Below are 22,910 nucleotides of genomic sequence, written 5' to 3' on the forward strand. Positions count from 1 at the left end.
GCTGATTTTTTCCAGCTGTTTATTCACTCAGCAAGTTTTAAATAGGAGATTCTGGGCTTCGTTTGGGGTAGTGGAACAAATCTGCATTTTATCTTAAGTTGAAAAACTACATTTATGGTGTTAATATCTCTTCACGGGTTTATTTCTCTTCACGGGTTTAGTTTTATTTAGATTAATTTTTCATTAGTTTATTTATTAGGTTTTTCTGTTCCGGCAGTTTTGTATAACAGTTTACAACTGTTTTTGCCTCCTCTTTATATCTGCTTGTTTATTTTATTTTGTATGTACAGTTTTTATTAGAATACAAATTATATTCAGATTGCCATTCTTTCCATTCTTTTTTTTATCTCTTGCTAACAGAGATTCCAGATTGTTATTTTCTGCTAGGCTAACAGTGGTATCAGAGCTTTGGAGTTTGGCTTTCTACAGAATCAAAATACGGAAACAAAAAAAAAAATTGATTCAGGTGAAATCAATTTATTTATTTGTACAAGAATTTTATATCTTGTTATGTTTGGTAAAGTTTGGCAAGAGATTTTGAGCAATCCTATAAAATTTGCAAACTCTACAAATTCTATATACATTTATTTTCAATTTACAATGCAGTCCATTGTTTCATTGATTGGGGAAATATTAACTGGAAAAGATACTTGGTTGGAATGGCATAGAAAAGTGGAAAATACATTAATTTTTAATGATTTATGGTATAAAATATGTGATGGAGATACCCAACCTACAGAACCAACAGATGTTAAAGAAAAAGAAATTTGAAATTATAAAAATTCAAAAGCCTTGGCTTTGATAAGAGCTTCAGTTAATGGAGATGTATATCGTCATGTACAGGGATGCAAATTTGCTTGGGAAGCCCTTGACAAATTAAAAAATTTATTTGATTTTCATTCAGAATTAGAATTTATTCAGTTACAATTAAAATTGTTCAATCTTGAATTAAAAAATGGTGATGTTATGAGTTTGGCTTCTGAAATTAGAGCCATAAAACAAGATGTTAATGCTGCTGGTGGGAAAGTTGATATTTATCTCACTGCTTTTATTAAGGCACTCCTTCCAACACATTCTACTTATCTAGAGTCCCTTCAAGCAAGTAACCAATTGAAAACTATTACTTTTGATTTATTGGTTGAAAAGTTGGCTGAACGTGAAAAAGCTTTTGGAAGGAAAATAGATAATACTAATGAAAATGTTTGTTTTGCTCACCAAGAAAAACCTCTAAATAAGAGCTCTTCAAGAGGAGGTTATAATGATAGAGGCAAAGGTAGAGGTCAATGGAGGAAAAATGATAATCAAAATGATAGGCAACATTTATATTGTAAAAGATGTGGTAGAAAAGGAAGTCATGAAGCACATGAATGCAAGTTGTCATGGGATAAGATAGAAAGTTTTAAAGAAAATACTTTTAAGCAAAAAGATAAAATAAAAGTTTATAATGATGATAAACATTCAGATGATAAAATTCCAGGAGCAGCCCAATTTGCTTGTGATAGTGATGGTGATCAATATGTGCTTTCTGTTTTTGACTTTGCATCTAATTCCTCATGGTATGATTCTTGGATCTTAGATATTGGAGCCACACAACATATGACATTTCGGCGTGATTACTTTGAGGAATTTCATGAAAGTGCATGTGGTCCAATTTATTTAGCTAATAAATCAAGTCTCAAACCTATTGGAAAAGGAACCGTTCGATTTAAGTTGCCTAATCTTCCAGACTTTGTGCTTCATGATGTATTGTTTATTCCTCAATTGCAACGTAATTTGTTATCACTAGTATTGATTCGACAACAAGGCTACTCTATTCTATTAAAAGATGGGCAAGTTGTTGTTAGAAAACAATCAAATAATCAAATTGTATTCACTGGATGTGAGGATGGGAGATTATTAAAACTAAATGGCACTTCTTTTTCTAAAAATTTTGCATATCTTACTGAAGAAGGTAGTCTATCTCCTGTTCTTTTATGGCATGCAAGACTTGGGCATATTGGTTATGATAACATTCATATCTTGCAAAAGCATGGTGTTGATGGCTTACCTGTTTTGCCTAAAACAATTGAAAAATGTGAAGCATGTATTCTTGCCAAGCAACATAGAAATTATTTTCCTCGCTCCACTTGGAGAGCACAAAGAAAATTGTAGCTTATTCATTCTGATTTATGTGGGCCTTTACCAATAAGTTCTGTGGGAGGATCTAAGTATTTCATGTTGTTTATTGATGATTACAGTCGCATGACTTAGATTTATTTCTTGCAGCAAAAATCAGAAGCTTTTAAATTTTTTAAAAGGTTTCGTGTTATGATTGAAAAACAAGCTCAATCTCAAATTGGTACTCTTCGAACAGATAATGGTGGAGAATTTACTTCTCTAGTTTTTGAGGACTATCTACGTTAAAATGGGATCCAACATCATCTTACTGTTCCAGGTACTCCTCAACAAAACAGTGTTGTTGAACGAATGAATAGAACTATCATGAATATGGTCCGTGCAATGTTATATTTTAAAGGAATAAAATTACATTTTTGGGCTGAAGCAGCAAGAACTGCAGTTTATCTTCGTAATAGATCTCCATCATCTGCATTACATCAATCTATTCCATATGAAGTGTGGTTTGGATATCCTCCTTCTGTTTGACATCTCCGCATTTTGGGTTCCACTTGCTATGCTTTAATTCCCAAGGACAAAAGAAGTAAGTTACAACATCACAGTATTAAATGTATTTTTCTTGGTTATTCAGAATCTTTCAAAGCATATCGGTTGTATGATGAAGTCAACAAAACTTTCTTTATTACATGTGATGTTGTATTTGTTGAAACCTCCAACAATGCTGAAAATGATGAATGTAAATTCAAACAACTTGATACAATTACAAATTTGTCTCCTTTGATAGAAAACTCTTGTGAGATTCCACATATAGAATCTATATCTCCAAGTGATCTAATTCACATTGCTCCATCAATAAATGACCAAGAAGAAGCCCATCATGATGAGCTTGAACTCTCTGAACTATTAACCACTGATACAACATCTGGTAATGAAATGGTCACATCTTTTGTGCAACCAAAGTCTTCTCATAAATGGGCAAAACAAGTCCAACAAACATTGAAAGATTTAAGACCTGATGAAATAGGTAAAACAGGTACAAGAAGCTCTTACAAAGCAAGGCTCCAAGCTCAAACCAATAGTGCAGATAACTTGGAGGCTATTGGTGAACTCAATCTCATAATTGACTCTGAACCATCATCCTATAATGAAGCCAAAAATATTACAGTATGGAGGAAAGCTATGCAAGATGAGTATGATGCTCTTTTGAAAAATGGCACATGGCAGTTGGTTGATCCTCCACTTGGTTGTAAACCTATTGGCTGCAAGTTGATTTTCAGGAATAAATATAAAGCAGATGGTACACTTGACAAACACAAAGCCCGACTTGTTGCCAAAGGTTATGCTCAAAAGGAGGGGATAGATTATGATGAAACCTTTGCACCTATAGCAAAATGGACCACCATTCGTGCTTTGTTGGCCCTTGCAGCTGAATATGGGTGGAAAATTCACCAAATGGATGTTAAAACGGCATTCTTAAATGGTGATCTCAAAGAATCAGTTTATATGACTCAACCAGATGAGTATGCAGTCAATGGAAAAGAACAACTGGTCCTGATGAGAATAATATTCAAAATGTGAAAGAACAACTGAAGCAAGGTTTTGATATGACTGATTTGGGCCATCTTCATTACTATTTGGGTATTGAGGTAACTCAAACACCTCATTTTATTTTTATCACCCAACAAAAATATATTGGTGAACTTTTGCATAAGTTTGGCATGGTTGATTGTAAACCCCTTAGTACTCCTATGGAGCAAAATCTTAAGCTCTCTTCAGATGACCCTTCAGCATTGGTTGATGCAACTATCTATAGGAAACTTGTTGGTAGTTTGATTTATGCTACAACTACCCGTCCGGATATTTCTTTTGCTATTGGAGTTCTTTCAAGGTTTATGCAACAACCTAGAGAAACTCATTGGTTAGCTGCCAAGCGCATTCTTCGCTATTTGCAAGGTACTCAGCACTATGGGCTCAAATACTCCAAGACAAACCAATTTTCTTTGGTTGGCTATTCTGATTCCAATTATGCATGTGATTCTACAGATGGAAAATTTACATCCAGGTATTTAATGTATCTTGGATCTTCTCTCATCTCTTGGAGATCTAAAAAGCAATCTGTTCCAGCTACCTCTTCTTCCGAAGCTGAATATATGGCCGCCTTTGAGGCAACTCGGGAAATCTTATGGTTTCGAAGAATTCTTGAAGACTTTTAGACACCACAGATTTCATCAACTCCACTCTTCATTGACAATCAATCTGCTATCAAAATGGCTAAAAATCCAGTATTTCATGATCGCACCAAGCACATCAATACAAAGTTTCATTTGATTTGGCATTATGTGAAAGATGGCACCATATACCTTAAATATTGCCCCACTGCAGATCAACCAGCAGATATTCTTACCAAGGCTTTGGGCAGAGAAAATTTTGAGATGTTCAGAGAAATGCTCGGCTTAACCCCTTTAGTTTAAGGGGGGGATGTTAATATCTCTTCACGGGTTTATTTCTCTTCACGGGTTTAGTTTTATTTAGATTAATTTTTCATTAGTTTATTTATTAGGTTTTTCTGTTCTGGTAGTTTTGTATAAGAGTTTACAACTTTTTTTGCCTCCTCTTTATATCTGCTTGTTTATTTTATTTTGTATGTATAGTTTTTTTATTGGAATACAAATTATATTCAGATTGCCATTCTTTCCATTCTTTTTTTTATCTGCTGCTAACAGAGATTCCAAATTGTTATTTTCTGCTAGGCTAACATATGGTACAGTGCATCTAATGTAATTTCTATTTTGTATCCAATTAAATAAATGCTTGGATGAAGATATGATTCTTCTTTTGATCATGTTTTGATATGTTCTTCCTCGTGGAATTGTCTTGCTGATTGCAAATATCTGATTGTTTGGGAAAATAATCTTAATCCACATCATGAGCAGGAAGACCATGCAAATATATGATCACATATAAAATTAGCTTAATCCAACCCACATCTCAAATATAAGATGGTGGATAGGCTTGATCTCGCTCATCCCCAGAAGACTAGATTATGTATTTAGAGTTGGTGAGGCTCAGGTCTTGAATTGCACCACACGCTTATTAGGATGCTTGGTTTAAAGTTCTGGTGCAGAAATTTCCAGCAGGGGATATGCTATGGTTCTGGATGCAAATGGGAGGACTAGGGAAATTATTAATGTCATCAGAACCTAACCTAGTTCTTAATTATATGAAAATGTCTTCTTCTTTTTTAGTTATAAAAATATATGATTAATGAAAATTCTATTACAACTAAGATTTGCATATCTCAAAATATTTGGAAGCATTTATGTAAAATAGTATACTGACATCAAAATACTGTGATCTTCTTGTAACCAAATCATTTCTTCAATGAGGATGAAATTCTCGATGGTAACTTAACCCCCCACCCATCCCCACATACGGGATATGAAGTCAGATCACTTTTCCAGTCACATGAACAAGACTTTTGATCAATTTCTCGATGAACTGATTAATTATTCACTTATTATAGCTCCCTTCATCACTTAAAATTAAGATTTTAGATCTTTTGGATATTAATGTGCTTCCTTTTAATATGTGAATATTATGTTTATAGATGAGTGTTATACAAACTTTTTTGATAGAGTAGTTTTTCAGCACTTGAGTTATCTATTCATGAATTTTTTGATCTAATTGAAAGCATATAACTCACATATTTTTCTATATATGTTGGAAAAAATTTAATAAAGAAAATATAGTTTTTTCATTGCCTTACAACAATGTATCTTTAAAAAAGATATGTTAATTCAAGTACATCATATTGTTCCCAATCCTAGTTACCAGAAACGCAAGAGGAGACTTCCATTTCGCGTTTTGACGGCCGAAACGGGTTTCCGTTGCATACGGCCACAAGCGTGAGTTAAGTATCACACAAATTTATTTTTGTCCTCGTGGTTTTATTATACTTATTGTGTGAAGTGTTTTATAAAAATTATTTTAAAATGAAAGAATGAAATCAAAGAATGTTTAAAATTTTTATAGAGATATATGTTTTATAATTTTAATTTTGAAAATTAATTTTATTATTATTTTTATTTTTTTGATAAAAGTGGATGAACCACTGAAATTATATTAAATCTTTATATTTTTTACATGGTTTTTATTTCAACGAGCACTGAAGGGAAAGAACCAGTAAGAAAACCCTTCAGTATTGCTCAGAAAACAAAAGCCTATTTACCCATTACAAAAGCCCATAGGCAACCCAGATACAACTCCTGATTACAATATCAATTGCATTAGATATAAAGGAAGCTTGGAAAAAGCTTATAAGAATCAGTGAATAAGATGGCACCCCAAAATGAGACCACCATGTCCACAAAAATAGTGTCATCACCCAAAAGGGACCAAAATGTCTATGCACCACATGACTCCAAGGCCCTACAGAGAACAAACCCATAGCCAGAAGGGAACCAAGTAAAAGAAGTCCTAACAACACAAGAATAGTTAGCAAACATATGCCCATCCATATAATAAGAAGAGAAGGATGGAAAAAACCCCCAAGAATCAGGGAGAGGCCTATCCATAAAAGAATCCAAAGCAAAAGCCATAACAACAACAACAAGATAAGGAGCCATCTATACCACCAAATAACCTGTCCCTCATCCAGAATATAACAAAGAAAAGGATAACCGATGTATGATTATCTCAACGTCATGAGAGAAACTGCCAAGCAAGAGAACTCATATGAAAAGATGAAAATAATTCCCTCATATCTTTACAACACACCCAATCATTAAAGCAACTGCCTAACTAGTAGGGTACCCGTAGAACAAAATGATTCCACAGAAGGACCAACTCTACATAATGTGAAACGAAAGCTCATGGAAAAGTTACCCATATCTAACCATAAAGAGAAATGATTACCAAAAAAGCAGAAAATCAAACTCAATGTATTTTAATAGAGTCCAACCACGAAATTAAATGATTGACATAGAAGATCCGATACCAAAGCAATCCTCAAAATATCCAAAGGAAACCAAGGTATCCATCTACTGTGATAATAAACCCGTAATCCCAACATGAAGCTTCATGGGACAGGTCAATGCCAAGCAAGAAGCCCAAAAATACCAAAACTGTCAGTCGAACATAAGATATCCCACATCTGACCATAAAGGAAAATAATTACACAAGAACCCATAAAATCTCACTCTTATAAGTGACAAAATGGCAAATCCAGAAAAAGAAACCACAACAAAACTCTCTTCTTAATGAGGAGATTCTCCTAATAAATGTCAATAGCAAGGATATTGCCCTGAAGGCCAACACCCTCATTATAGGCACTTACGAAAGAACAACCACACCAAGAATAAGGAATGAAGGAAGTTTCTGAATGAAAGGTCTCTTAAGAGAGAAGTTTCATGTAAGAGATAGGAAAATCCGAAGGGGCAAGTTCTATATGATCAGCACCCTCAACAACAGCCTTGTTTGCAAGAAAATCCGCGAAAGCATTAATTTCTCTAAAACAGTGAGAAATAGAGAAAGTGGAATATCCATTTAGTTGAAGGAGAATGTCCTCTAAAAAATACTGCAAGTGCCAAGAGAGACACTTTTTATTATATATAATAAAATTTCATTTCTTATAAGCAACTTTTTAAACTTCTGTTTCTAGTCACGTTGCCACTGCGTTTCTCATTTCTGGTAACATAGTTCCCAATTGATGCTCACTACATTTATAGATAAAATTATAAAAGGGTTAGAACTTAAAATTTCATTGTGTTAATCTTAATGGCATATGAACATATTCAGATTTGTTAAAAATTTACACTTATTTGAGTTTGAGAAAAAAATAGATTTTTCTTTAGCTAGGTCAATGTCAACATTTCTTATTATATGGGCAACTATGAGGTAAGATCAACTATTCTTACAGGATATGTGATCTCAAACTATTTATCATTTTTATACATGACTGATATGTAAAACTTATTTATCATTTTTATACATGAATGATATATAAAACTATCATCCTTTATTTGACTATTGAATAAATTAATAATTAAATTTTTAAAATGATAATATAAACATGAATTCAGAAAAAAAAAAATTAAACCAACTATTCTCGTATTCAATATTCACATCAAATATAAGTATTAAATTGAAAATAACTTGTAGGCCAAACAAACCATTAATAAGTCTTTTATGTCAAATAAAAGCATTCATATTTATATCAATCATTCATCGATATACAAAAACATGTAGATGATAAACCAACGCATGAACATAAATCATGCAGAAATCGTTGGAATGGAACGGAAGAGGCAGAGTGAGTTTATCTCACAGTTTGCTTAGTTAGCTAAAATGCAAACCACGCAACGATTGTTCTGATTGCGGTGCAATTGTAATCTCACCTTAAATCATGGAACAAACAGAAGTTATGATATGCGCTAACAGCGATTACAGTCCTAAATCTAAGCAAATTGGATTTTGAGTAGTTATCAACTTCTGTCTAGACGGCTGTTAATTTTATGGGTCATATGCTACCAGGTGTAAATTTTGGAGGAGTCTGCGGACCAATTTTATTCGTTCCTGTTTAGAAATGGGTTCAAATTCAGAATCTTGTACAGAGGCGATGAACCACGAATCTGGGTCAGGTGATGGAGGCAGTTTTGATTGCAATATATGCTTAGAATTAGCCCAAGAACCTGTGCTTACTCTGTGTGGGCATCTGTTCTGTTGGCCCTGTCTTTATAGATGGCTACAAGAGCCCACAATATCCAAAGAATGCCCTGTTTGCAAGGCCACTGTAGTGGAAGATAAGGTGATTCCCTTTTATGGAAGAGGCAATGTGGGATCTTCTGTTTCAAGGACAAAATCTGTGCCTGGTGTGAGTATCCCCCATAGACCCTCTGGACAGAAGCCTGATACAGTTAGGACTGGTACAGACCACCATTACCAATCCCATGGCTTCAATTTTATGGCAGGACCAGGTCATATGCCTGTTGGGTCCTTCGGAGACATAACATTTTCAGCGGGGTTTGGGCTGTTTCCTTCCCTTTTTGGATTCCAAATGCATGGTTTTGCTGGTGCACCTTATGGCAGTGCAGGTATGCCCAATGGGTTTAACCATGGACGTCGTCAGCATCCAATGAGACAACATCGGCTGCAGAAGGCCTTCCTGTCAAGGTTGTTCTTATTCCTGGTTTGTTGTTTAGTTGCCTGTCTTCTGTTTCTCTGAGCTGATTTTTTCCAGCCCTTTATTTACTCAGCAAATTTTAAATAGGAGATTCTGGGCTTCGTTGGAGGTATTGGAACAAAACTGCATTTTGTCTTAAGTTGGAAAACTACACTTATGGTACAGTGCATCTAATGCAATTGTTGGTTTGTATTTAATCAAATAAATGCTTGGATGAAGTTATGACTCTTCTTTTGATCATGTTTTGATCTGTTCTTCCTCACGGAATTGTCTTACCTATTTCAAATATCTGATTGTTTGGGTAAATAACCTTAATCCACATCAAGAACAGAAAACCGTGCCAATATATGATTATATAGAAAATTAGCTTAATCCAATCCACATCTCAAATAGGAAGATGGCTAGGCCTGATCCCGCTCATCTCCAGAAGACCATATTATTTGTTTAGAGTTGGTGAGCCTCAGGTCTTGAATTGCACCACACACTTATTAGGATGCTTAGTTTAAAGTTCTGGTGCAGAAATTTCCAGCTGGGGATATGCTTTGGTTCTGGATGCAAATATGTCATCAGAAGTTACCCTAGTTCTTAATTATATAAACATGTCTTCACTTCTTTTTTTAATAATTATAAAAATACATGATGAATCTAAGGGTTTTCATTTCATGATTTTTACATATAATTTTTTCTATTGTGAATATGTCTTGTAATGAAATTCTATTAGGACTAAGATTTGTTTATATTTGGAAGCATTCATGTAAAATATTATACATGAAACTTTAGCTGGCATCAAAATACTGTGTTCTTCTTGTAACATTCAAATCACTTCTTCAATTCATCATTTAGAATTAAGAGTTTAGGTATTTTGGACATTAATGTGCTTTCTTTCTAATTTTAATATGTGAATATTATGTTTATAGATAAAATTTACACAATTTCTTGTGATAGTGTCTTATGTTGCATTTCAATTATATATTCATGAATTTTTTGACATAATTGAGAGCATGTAACTCACATATTTTTTTATATATATTGGAGAAAATTTAATAAAGCAAATATAGTTTTTTCATTTCCTTACAACATTGTATATTTAAAAAGAGTATGTTAATTCAAGTACATCATATTGTTTTCAATTGATGGTCACTACATTTATAGATAAAATTATAAAAGAGTTAAGACTTAAATTTTCATTGTGTTAAATCTCAATTACTTATGAGCATATTCAGATTTATTAAAAATTGACACTTATTTGAATTTGAGGACAAAATAGCTTTTTCCTTTAGCTAGGTCAATGTCAACATTCTTATGAGTAACTATGTATAAAAAAGAAATTTGTGCACAAGCTTACCTTTTGTTTTTTTTTAAAAGATGCATATATTTATTAAAATAAAAAGAGAATAGAGGAGTCCAGAAATCAACACAAGGTGGAAATCAAAAAGATTATATTAGCAAGACAGTTGAAAGCTGGAACAATGACTTATTTTGAAGTAAGATAACTATTTATCATTCACCGATATAAAAAACAATATAGAGAATTAAGGATAATTCTCTACTAGAAGCAGTGCGGATTGGAAATGCAATATCCCAGTCCCTGGCCGTAAAAATCAAATTCGCTTTTGCAGTAAACAGATGGAGGCGAACAATCATTATAATCGGTGCACGTATTATCAGTGCACACATTGCCTGAAATGTCCACTCCCAGTATTTTTATATAAAGTAGTCACGAACATTAAAGAGATAATTATGAAATTGAAAATAACTTGAAAGAAAAAGAAACCACTAATAAGTTTTTCACGTCAAATAAAAGCGTTGATATTAATATCAATTATTCATGGAAATAGAAAACATCAAGAGAATGAAGGGTATATCTAATAGGGTATCTCTGATCTGTCAGATTAAGTGCATTGCACAACGTCGGTGCAAAATCCGAGTCCCTGACCGCAAGTATCACTTTCGCTTCCGCAGCAATCAAATTCACCTGGACAATCATTAGAATCGGTGCACGTATTATCAGTGCACCCATTGCCTGAAATGCCCACTGCCAGTATTAATATCATCACTATGAAAAGAGCTGCCTTTGCCATTTTGTTAATCCTCACTATGAAAATATGATAGAAAGCAGAAAGGGGACATCCAATTTATAAGGAGTAGAATCCAGATAACTGTTGACAGATAAGCCCAAATCAGGATTCCTTGGCCGCCTGTTTTATGTGTTTATGCAGATGGAGGTTTCATTTTGTCCAATTCCATGATTCCTTGGCCGCCTGTTTTGAGTGGTTATGCATGGAGGTTTCATTTTGTCCAATTCCATGGTTCCTTGAATTGCATGATTCTGTTGGAGCTAAATTTTAGGAATGATAGATTTTTTAGATTTTTTTAGATTTTTTAGTATTTAAAAAAAAAAGTATTTTAATAGTTTTTTAATTTTTTATTATTTTTAATATTATAGATAAAAAAATAAATTTCTAAATAGATATATAAATTTTAATAATTCTTTTTTATAATAAAATATAAATAAAAAACAATTATAAGAATTTATTAGTTTAAATTAGATTAAATGAAAATTAAAATACAAATATTTTTATTAAAAAAACTTTAAAAACCTAATTACTATATGTATTTTATGATATCATTTTACGTTTTAATATTTTTTGATAATATAATTTTTTTAATCATTTTAATATATATAAAATAATTTAATAACTTTAAATATTTTGCATTAAGTTATGCAAAAAATGACTTTTTACTTTTATAAGTATTAATAGTTAATTTATGAAGATCAATTATAATTGAGATTATAAAAATATAAAAAATAATATAATATTACACTATAAATTAATAATTAAATTTGAAATTGATTTTATTATTATAATTATAATTATATAATTTTTTGAAATTAAATTTGGATTATGCATTTAAAATATATATATATATATATATATATATATATATATATATATATATATATATTCACTATAGAATTTGTATTATATTATTCTATTAAAATAAAATAAATATAATTATACTAATATAATTTTTAAATAACAATGATTCAAAATTAAAATAATTTTTTTTTATTATAGTTCAAATTAAAATAATTAAAAACTTAGAACAAATATTTTTGCATGTGAAGAAAGACCATGTCAGAAAATATCAGTGAAGAACAAAATAAGGAGACAATTGTTAGATTGTGGTCTAACTTGAAAAGAAAAGGTGATGGAAAATGTTATTGCCCCTCCAAAATTTGTAAGGGCTTAAAGACTAGAAGACTTCTAATCAAAATAGCTAAGAAACATTGTAGGTAGCATGGTCACATTGAAGGGGGACATGATTATCATCCATTGGTAAGTTGTTCATTATATCGTTTTAACAATTTATATACATAAGAAATCACTTCATGATGAGATCATGATCATGATTTATTTATGTTGATCATTTTTATATAGGTCAAGCTCCCCAGGGCACATGATATGGACCAACACAACCCGAATAATATATTTTTCGAAGTGGAGGAACCTGGAGGTGTGAATATCGAAGTTGAAGATAATGATCCCATGGAAGATGACGATCATGCACCAGAAAATCAATTGAAGATGATGGTACAAATGCATTGATCCATGACATATTTAGTACTGGCGCAACCGATCATGATGATCAAGATGACTTTGATGTTGTTCATGATTTACCTGTACTTGATAAGGCATACAAGCCCCTTTATGAAGGCTCCCAAACAACTCTTCTCTTTGTTGTATTGTTGTTGGTGAACTTCAAGGTTATGAATGGTTTATCCAACATAACAATCTCACGTATGTTAAGGTATGTCGTACATGTCAATATAGTTAATAAAGGGTGAATCAGTACCATTAATATTCTTTATATTAACAAATTAATATTATGTAGATTGATAGGTGAGTTTTTGTTACAACCATCAAATATTCTACCTCGCTCATACCGAATTATCTTCCATTCTGAAAAATATTAGAATGGAGTATCAAGCAATAGATGCTTGTCCCAATGATCATATTATATATCATAAACAACATGAATTTGCAATAGAATGCCCTGAATGTCATATCAGTAGATATTGAACAGATCAAATAACAAAAAAGGGGTCTTGCAAGGTTCTTCGTTATATTCCCATTATTTCACGTATGCAACGATTATTTAGGTGCACTAGCTTGGCATAATGTATGGATTATCATGCATGCAATATAAGTCAAGATGATATTATTCGAATGCCTACGAATGGTTCAATATTTATGGACAAAGGAAAAGTGGCCACACTTTAAAGAAGAACCTCATAATCTCAAGCTTTCATTGGCAACAGATGGTGTCAATCCATTTGGAGAGATGAGATTTGTTTACTTGGAGTGGCCAGTTTTTATCATCAACAATAACATTCCTCCATGGATGTCAATAAAGAGGGAGCACATAATATTGGTGATGATTGTTCCAGGTATTTTATCATTTAATAGTCATCTACATTTAATTATAAATATTTTAGCAAAATGGTCATAATAATTATGTAATGTTTTTGTTCATTCAACTAGGTAAGTACCAAGTTAAAGATATGAATGTTTATATTGAGCCTCTTATCAACGAGTTGTTGGAGTTATGGAATGGTGTCACTATGTATGACATCTCTAGACCAATAGGACAAAGACAATTTCAATTCCATGCAATGCTTGTATGGACAATACATGATGCCCCAAGGCCAACACATTTTTGTGGTATGTTATAGTGTTCAAATTGCGCATTATAATTATAATTATAAAAATTAACATACTTAATCCAATTATACATTATCTTGTAGGTCTTCAAACAAAGGGAAAATCTACATGTCCGGTTTGTGGTCCAAAGATGAAATCTTGTCATTCAAAAAGTTTAGGAAAATAGGTTTTTGATGAGTATAGGAACTTCCTCCACAGAAATAATAAGTATTGAAATACTGAAAAACATCTTTTCAATGAAAAAAAGAGACTACATCAAAGCTAGGAAGAATGACACCTTGCCTATGGAAGTTGGGATATAATAGAATTAATTGTCAAGGTAATGTCATTCCATCTAATGGTTTATGCTTGGAATTTATATTTTTCTATTGTGTTTTGTTTATTGATGATGTAATTGATGATCGTGAAGGTTGTCAAGGCATTAATGACCACCTTCCAAAGGGACTAAAAAGTTATCCAAGACAATTTAGTAGGTTACCCTACTACCAGCAGCTACAAATTATGCATTTGTTTGATACTATGCATATTGGAAAGAATATAACAGAGACATTATGAAAAATATTGGAGGGAAGGCGTGAAAAAGAAAAAATTATCAAAATTTGTAGTCACATTCAGAAATCCACTCATGCAATGAAAAATGTCATTCAGTCAAATAGATGTTGGTGTAAATAATTATTCATCATGGATATTATTACACTTTACTTAAGTTTACTTAGGATAATGCATTTCATAGTAGTTTGGGTATGAGACACTTGGGTGTTTGTGCCACATTGGGATAGTGTGTATAGGAGAATTTCCACCTTTTATGGTGTTGATCTTATCTTGTTGTTACCTTCCACCTCATGTAGAATATTTTATTGTTTCTCCTACCTACCACACCTATTTCCTACCTACCCTTGTTTCTTATTGAGCCACATGTCATGTTTGTGTTCACACATATCCATATAGCCTTGCCTATATAAGCATACTCATCTACATTGTTTGTATGGGCAATCATTGAACATCTTGTAATGATCCAGTTGATCATATTTTGCATCTTGATAGAATACAGTTTATTCCTATCATCTATGGTCCAATTCTCACATAGTATCAGAGCCATTAGAGTGTCATTGGTTTGCCAATTGAGAGAAATCTAGTGTTATTTGTGGTTGTATATTTTGGAGCTTTCTATTGCAAGTTATTATTGAAGCTTTATGGGTCAAATGTGAGGTCACCATTGGATTGAGCAAGTCCAAAAAAGTTAATTTTGCCTTTTATTTCATCCAAATCAAACTTCAGAGGCCAAATCTAGAGGCATTTGAAGTTTGAAGCTACGGCGGAAATTTTTCAGAAATTATAATTTGCAATCAATTTTCAAATAGTGATATCTCACTCATTCGGACTCCTTTTTTTGAGCATTTTTTTTTGTTTTGGGGTATATTTTGTGATATGTATAGTGGCGCAGGAGTTTTCTGATTTTCGGACCCCTAAGCTGCACTTAAGGGGAGGTTTTGGTGTAAATAATTATTCATCATGGATATTATTACACTTTACTTAATTTTACTTAGGATAATTCATTTCATATTAGTTTGGGTATGAGACACTTGGGTGTTTGTACCACATTTTGATAGTGTGTATAGGAGAATTTCCACCTTTTATGGTGTTGATCTTATCTTGTTATTACATTCTACCTCATGTGGAATATTTTATTGTTTCTCCTACCTACCACACCTATTTCCTACGTACCCTTGTTTCTTATTGAGCCACAAGTCATGTTTGTGTCCTCACATATCCATATAGCCTTGCCTATATAAGCAGATTCATCTACATCATTTGTAAGGGACAACAAATGGGCAATCATTGAACATCTTGTAATGATCTAGTTGATCATATTTTGCATCTTAATAGAATACAGTTTATTCCTATCATTTATTTTGTCTCTCTATTTTGTGCTTTCCATTGCCTCTAGATCTTGGTAAATTCTCACATGGTATCAGGACCATTAGAGTGTCATTGGTTTGTCAATTGAGAGAAATGTGATGTTATTTGTGGTTGTATATTAAGGAGCTTTCTAATGTAGGTTATTATTGAAGCTTGATGAGTCAAATATGAGGTCACCATTGGATTGAGGAGTTCCAAGAAATTCAATTTTGTCTTTTGTTTCATCCAAATCAGACTTCAGAGGCCAAATCTAGAGGCATTTGAAGTTTGAAGCTACAACAGAAATTTTCCAGAAATTATAATTTTGCAATCAATTTTTAAATAGTGATATCTCACTCATCCGGACTCCTTTTTTCGAGCACTATTTTTTTTGGGGGGGGGGGGGTAGAATTTCGTGATTTGTATAGTGGTGCAGGAGTTTTCTGATTTTTGGAAACAAGTATTTTTAGAAATCGTGAAATCTTGATTTTTACAACTTTGGAGGCTTCATTTGGGCTCATATGGACTCCTTTTCAGGTGTCATTCTTTTTAAAGTGTATAATTTTTCATCTACTTTCATAATCTATGATTAGTTTTCAGAAATTTTGAGGGAATATTATACTTTCAGATATTGGTATTTTTTGGCCTATTTGGTACTTGTATTTTTCTTGGATCTTAGTTTAGATCACTTGAAGTATTTGATGGAGTCTCTTATAGCCTATTTGAGGCAGTTATAAAATTGAAATCAGAAGTTCAATTTTCCATTATTTGCAAGTGCCAACATGATCTTTTTATGGGGGGACAGTTGTTCATTTATATCTCTTGGTGAAATTCCATTTGGAGGCATCTTCATCTGTAGTATTCTATAGGGCTTCTTTGTTGGTGGCATCATTTTCATGTTTCCATATTTGAAGATTTTATCATGATGTATGCTCTTGCTTGACAAATGTTGTACTTGCACTATCATAAAGTGCCACACCTATTTGTATCTTGTTATTGTTGACTATTTGATGTAATCCTCTTATACACATAGATTAGGAATATCTTGTGAGACTTGGTGCATGACTCTAGTTGAGACTTAGATTGTACACATTTGTGCATGGCTCCCATGAGACTTGGATTGTACCGATATTTCTATTATTTATGAGTATCCATATGATGCTCAAACTAGGTTGTCTACATGCCTGATCTTCATTTTGTTGTAGTAAATGATTCATCGTCATCGACTTGGTACCTGGTTTTGTCACACTTTGACATTATTGGTGCAACATTGGATCTCTTTCTTCCTTGTGGGGAGGTATTTTGGTCAACATCTTGGACCATCTTTGCAGGAGATTCGACATTGTGGGAGGGCTTCGTGGTCAATCTCTTCTTCCCTCTTATGGGGGCACATAATTTTTGTTCTTCTCATTCATCATTGAGAGCATTGTGTGCTTTCTTCATCTCTCTTTTGGGGGGGAGTTTTTCCCCATTGGGTTTTTCTCTCTTTCCCCTCTTTGTGAGAGATTTCATTGCATTGCATTGGTTTGCATTTATTTGCACTTGTACATGTGTACCTAACATGGCCTAGTTGTCGGGACCCATCTTACATTGCTTAGTTGCATTGTAGTTTTTAGTGCATTCCCCTAAGCTGCACTTAAGGGAGGTTGTTGGTGTAAATAATTATTCATCATGGATATTATTATAATTTACTTAAGTTTACTTAGGATAATGCATTTTATAGTAGTTTGGGTATGAGACACTTGGGTGTTTGTGCCACATTGGGATAGTGTGTATAGGAGAATTTCCACCTTTTATGGTATTGATCATATCTTGTTGTTATATTCCACCTCATGTGGAATATTTTATTGTTTCTCCTACCAACCACACCTATTTCCTACCTACCCTTGTTTCTTATTGAGCCACATGTCATGTTTGTGTGATCATATATCCATATAGCCTTTCCTATATAAGAAGACTCATCTACATTGTTTGTAAGGGATAAGAAATGGGCAATCATTGAACATCTTGTAATGATCCAGTTGATCATATTTTGCATCTTGATAGAATACAGTTTATTCTTATCATCTATTTTATCTCTCGATTTTGTGATTTCCATTGCCTCTAGATCTTGGAAAATTCTCACATGGTATTAGAGCTAGTCCAATTCTCAGATGGTATCAGATCCATTAGTGTCATTGGTTTGTCAATTGAGAGAATTGTGATGTTATTTGTGGTTGTATGTTTTGAAGCTTTATGGGTCAAATTTGAGGTCACCATTAAATTGAGGAGGTCTAATAAAGTCAATTTTTCCTTTTGTTTTATCCAAATCGGACTTCGGAGGCCAAATCTAGAGGCATTTGAAGTTTGAAGTTGCAGCAGAAATTTTCCAGAAATTATAATTTTGCAGTCAATTTTCAAATAGTGATATCTCACTCATCCGAACTCATTTTTTTGAGCAATTTTTTTGTTTTGGGGTAGAATTGCAAGATCTATATAATGGTATGGGAGTTGTCTGATTTTCGGATAAGGGTTTTTCCAAAATCGTGAAATCTCAGTTTTTACAACTTTGGAGGTTTTGTTTGGGCTCATATGGACTCCTTTTCAGGTGTTGTTTTTTTTTTAAGTGTATAATTTTTCGTCTGCTTTCATAATCGATGATCAGTTTTTAGATATTTTGAGTGGATATTGTACTTTCAGATATTGATCTTTTTTGGCCTATTTGGTACTTGTATTTTGCTTGGATCTCAGTTTAGATCACTTGAAGTATTTAATAGAGTCTCTTATAGCCTATTTGAGGCAGTTGTAAAATTGAAATCAGAAGTCCACTTTTCCATTATTTGCAAGTGTCAACATGATCTTTTTATGGGGGGTCAGTTGTTCATTTATATTTCTTGGTGAAATTCCATTTGGAGGCATCTTCATCTGTAGTATTCTACAGATCTTCTTTGTTGGTGGCATCATTTTTATGTTTCCACATTTGAATATTTTATCATGATATATGCTCTTGCTTGAGAAATGTTGTACTTGCACTATCATAAAAAGCCACACCTCTTTGTATCTTGTTATTGTTGACTATTTGATGTAATCCTCTTGTACACATAGATTAGGAATATCTTGTGAGACTTGGTGCATGGCTCCAATTGAGACTTAGATTGTACACATTTGTGCATGGCTCCCATGAGACTTGGATTGTCTTAGTATTTCTTCTATTTACGAGTATCCAGATGATGCTCAAAGCAGGTTGTCTTCATGTCTGATCTTTATTTTTGTTGCAGCAAGTGATTCATCATCATCAACTTGGTACCTCGTTTTGTCACACTTTGACATTATTGGTGCAGCATTGGCTCTCTTTCTTCCTTATGGGGAGGTATTTTGGTCAACATTTTGGACCATCTTTGCAAGAGAATCAACATTGAGGGAGGGCTTCATAGTCTCTTCTTCTCTCTTATGGGGAGGACATATTTTTTGTTCTTCTCATTCATCATTGAGAGCATCGTGTGCTTTCTTCATCTCTCTTTTGGGAGGATTTTTTTCCCATTGGGTTTTCTCTCTTTCTCGCTTTGTGAGAGATTTCATTGCATTGATTTATGTGCATTTTCACTTGTAAATGGGTACCTAACATGGCCTAGTAGCTAGGATCCATCTTGCATTGCTTAGTCGAATTGTAGACTTTAGTGCATTCCCCTAAGCTTCACTTAAGGGGGGGTGTTGGTGTAAATAATTATTCATCATGGATATTATTATACTTTACTTAAGTTTACTTCGGATAATGTATTTCATAGTAGTTTGGGTATGAGACACTTGGGTGTTTGTGCCACATTGAAATAGTATGTATAGGAGAATTTCCACCTTTTATGGTGTTGATCTTATCATGTTGTTACATTCCACCTCATGTGGAATATTTTATTGTTTCTCCTACCTACCACACCTATTTCATACCTACGCTTGTTTCTTTTTGAGCCACATGTCATGTTTGTGTGCTCACATATCCATATAGTCTTGCCTATATAAGCAGACTAATCTACATTGTTTGTAAGAGACAACAAATGGGCAATCATTGAATAGCTTGTAATGATCAAATTGATCATATTTTGTATCTTGATAGAATACAGTTTATTCCTATCATCTATTTTGTCTCTCTATTTTGTACTTTCCATTGCCTCTACATCTTGGTAAATTCTCACAATAGCAATGGAGACCAGATTAATATAAATGCCCTTCCTTGGTTATTAACAAACCAACAAAGCAATGTTGTAAAAGAAGTCATTTGAAAATTTTGTTTTCCCACAGGATTTGTTGTGAACATAAACAATCTCATATCAAAGAAAAGTGAATTTGGGCTAGGGATTAAAACACATGATTGGCATACCTTCATTAAGGTAATTCATGTTCTTGTGTATTTACTAAATATTTGTATACTACACATGTACTTTTCATTGTATTATATTAGAAAACAATTAAAAGATCATTTGATAATCGTTGCAGTGCATTCTACCTCTATCTCTCCTAGACAACTTCAACAATAATGTCAAGCAAGTCATATATGATCTTAGAAAATACACAAGGTAAGTAGTGATGTTTGTTCCATTTGTTGTATAGATAATATATTTGTGATTTGTTTTACTTGTTATGTAATATATTGTATATTATTTTCTAAAGTCTTGTTTATATATTTTTGCATCTTGAATCTCTTCTAGGTGGTTGTCATCTAAAGAAATTCATAAAGAAGATAATAAATATTGGAAGAGAAAAATTCCTCATTTAATGTGTGAAATGAAAAAGTGTCTACCTTCAACTTTTTTCAATGCACAAGAACACTACCTCATACACCAAATTGAGGAGATTGAATTGTGTGGACCTATACACACTAGGTCAATGTGGATGGTTGAGAGGCACTTGAAATTTTTGAAGGATTCAGTTCGACAAAGAGCACATCTTCAAGGTTCTATGGTGGAGGGATATATGGTGTACATTGTTGAATATCTTCCTAAGTTTGCAGCAGAGATCCACATAGATCACATTTGGGATCCCAACCCCATTAACAAATTCAAAGGGTAGTACTTGATGGGGAAAGATAGATTGAGGAAATTGAGAGTTAATTATAAGATGTTATTGTAGTTAATAAATTCTTAATCTTTTAAATAAATCAGTTGTAAGTCGTCTATTAAGTATTTGTATAGTTGGTCGGGACTGGGATGTGCTACATTTGTATATTGCAAACAATCTTGATTGGATGACGGTGTGGATTGAACGATGTCAACATTCTAGTCACACATTAACATGCGAAGGTGTGGCTTCATTGGTTAAAGAAGCTCATCTTAATGGAGATTCCAATGTTACGCAAAGGGAAATTGATTTAGCTTATGGTTTAAGAGATAAACAGGTAAGTATAATTTTATTAATCACCTGTATGTTTATCAACTCATGATGCAATAATTTTAACATGTTAGACATATTGTAGGTCAAACACCACAAGGCTATGTGCTGTAATGGTCATAAATTTTGCATCAAAAAGTTGGATGACACGAAGAAAACTTGTGATTCTAGGATAACTGCAATCTTTGAGGTGACCAATATTTCATCTAGAAACGACATACATCCTCAAGAGTCTCAAAATAGATACTATGGAATTTTGGATGATATACTTGAGTGTGACTTTAATTCCTTCAAACTAGTTTTGTTCGCAGTCAAATGGTATGGGCTATGACTGAATAAAAATGATCCTGAAAGAACTGTTATTGAACATGATAATGGATTTACAATGGTTAATACAAGGCATTTGAGCCAGTTGGTGATGAGCCCTATGTTCTTCCAAGCCAATGTGAGTAGGTATTTTTCTCAAAGGTTCCACATAACCAGATTGGTCATTTGTTGTTAGACATTATCTAAGAGGAAGGCCGATAAAGTATAATGAGATGAAAGAAGAAGATATTGATGATTGTATGATGAAATAATAAGAATCCAAACAACTACTGAGAGAGGGGGGTGAATCAGTAGATAGAAAAATTGATACTAACTTCACCAATCTCAAAATCAATCTCTGAAAGTAAACATAGAACTATCAATGCAATATCACTGTCAAGATAAAAACCCTCAAGATAAACTGATTGACTGTTACAACTAACTAATAGTAAACAACTCCAAACTCATAAGAATCCAAATACTTTTATTGACATAAGTAGAACTTTATTTCACAATTCTTTTTATTATCATGATTCATCAAAGTTGATTACACTAGTACATCCGAAGCTGATTTTTGACGACCGTTTGTTGGATTTGCGATGAATTTTCATCAGAGTGCCGACAAAATCAACCGTCGAAAACTCGGCGTTGGATTTGTCGATGATGCCATGTCCGTCGGAAATACGACAATCCAATGGACTCTATCGATGGTCAAAGAAGTCATCGGAATCAGTATATTTCATCGCAAAGCTGACGATGATTTGGAACTTCGCACCGACGGTGATGTTGTTTATCCGTCATAATTCCGACGCTAATAATTTTTATCAAAAAATAATAATTATTATCGATGAGACCCAGTGATGTCTCATCAATATAAAAGAGCCATAGAAGGAAGGAAACATTGATGAATTCCAAAAAGGACTCACCGAAGATAATAACTTCATCGACAAAAGATATCAAAGAAAGCAGAGAGGGTCTTCATCGACGGGAAAAGTTCTCGAGGAAATAATACTATCAGTGCAACACAAAAAGAACCCACCAAAAGGAGAGTTTGCATCGAAAGAATAATATCGATCTGAATTTAAAAGGTATTGATGAGGCCAAGTGATGTCTCATCGATATAAAAGAGCCATTGAAGGAAGGAAACGTCGATCAATTCCAGAAAGGACTCACCAAAGATAATAACTTCATCGACAAAAGATATCAAAGAAAGTAGAGAGGGTCTTCATTGATGAGAAAAGTTCTGGAGGAAATAATACTATCAGTGCAACATAAAAAGGACCCACTGAAAGGAGTGTTTTCATCGAAAGAATAATATCAATCCA

General features: G+C 33.1%; 1 protein-coding gene across 1 annotated transcript; it reads left to right on the plus strand.

Moving 5' to 3' along the window:
* Positions 1 to 8,569: 8,569 nt before the first annotated feature.
* Positions 8,570 to 9,528, plus strand: LOC131071231 (uncharacterized). Its single transcript, XM_058006992.2, has one exon. The coding sequence runs from the start codon at positions 8,699 to 8,701 to the stop codon at positions 9,335 to 9,337; it is 639 nt and encodes a 212-aa protein (XP_057862975.2). The 5' UTR covers positions 8,570 to 8,698; the 3' UTR covers positions 9,338 to 9,528.
* Positions 9,529 to 22,910: the final 13,382 nt, after the last annotated feature.

Source organism: Cryptomeria japonica, chromosome 8, assembly GCF_030272615.1.
Source record: "Cryptomeria japonica chromosome 8, Sugi_1.0, whole genome shotgun sequence".
Lineage (NCBI taxonomy): Eukaryota > Viridiplantae > Streptophyta > Pinopsida > Cupressales > Cupressaceae > Cryptomeria > Cryptomeria japonica.

What these genes read in the sequence shown, in the direction of transcription:
- LOC131071231 (XM_058006992.2), top strand. Translation starts at nt 8,699, where the DNA reads ATGGGTTCAAATTCAGAATCTTGTACAGAGGCGATGAACCACGAATCT.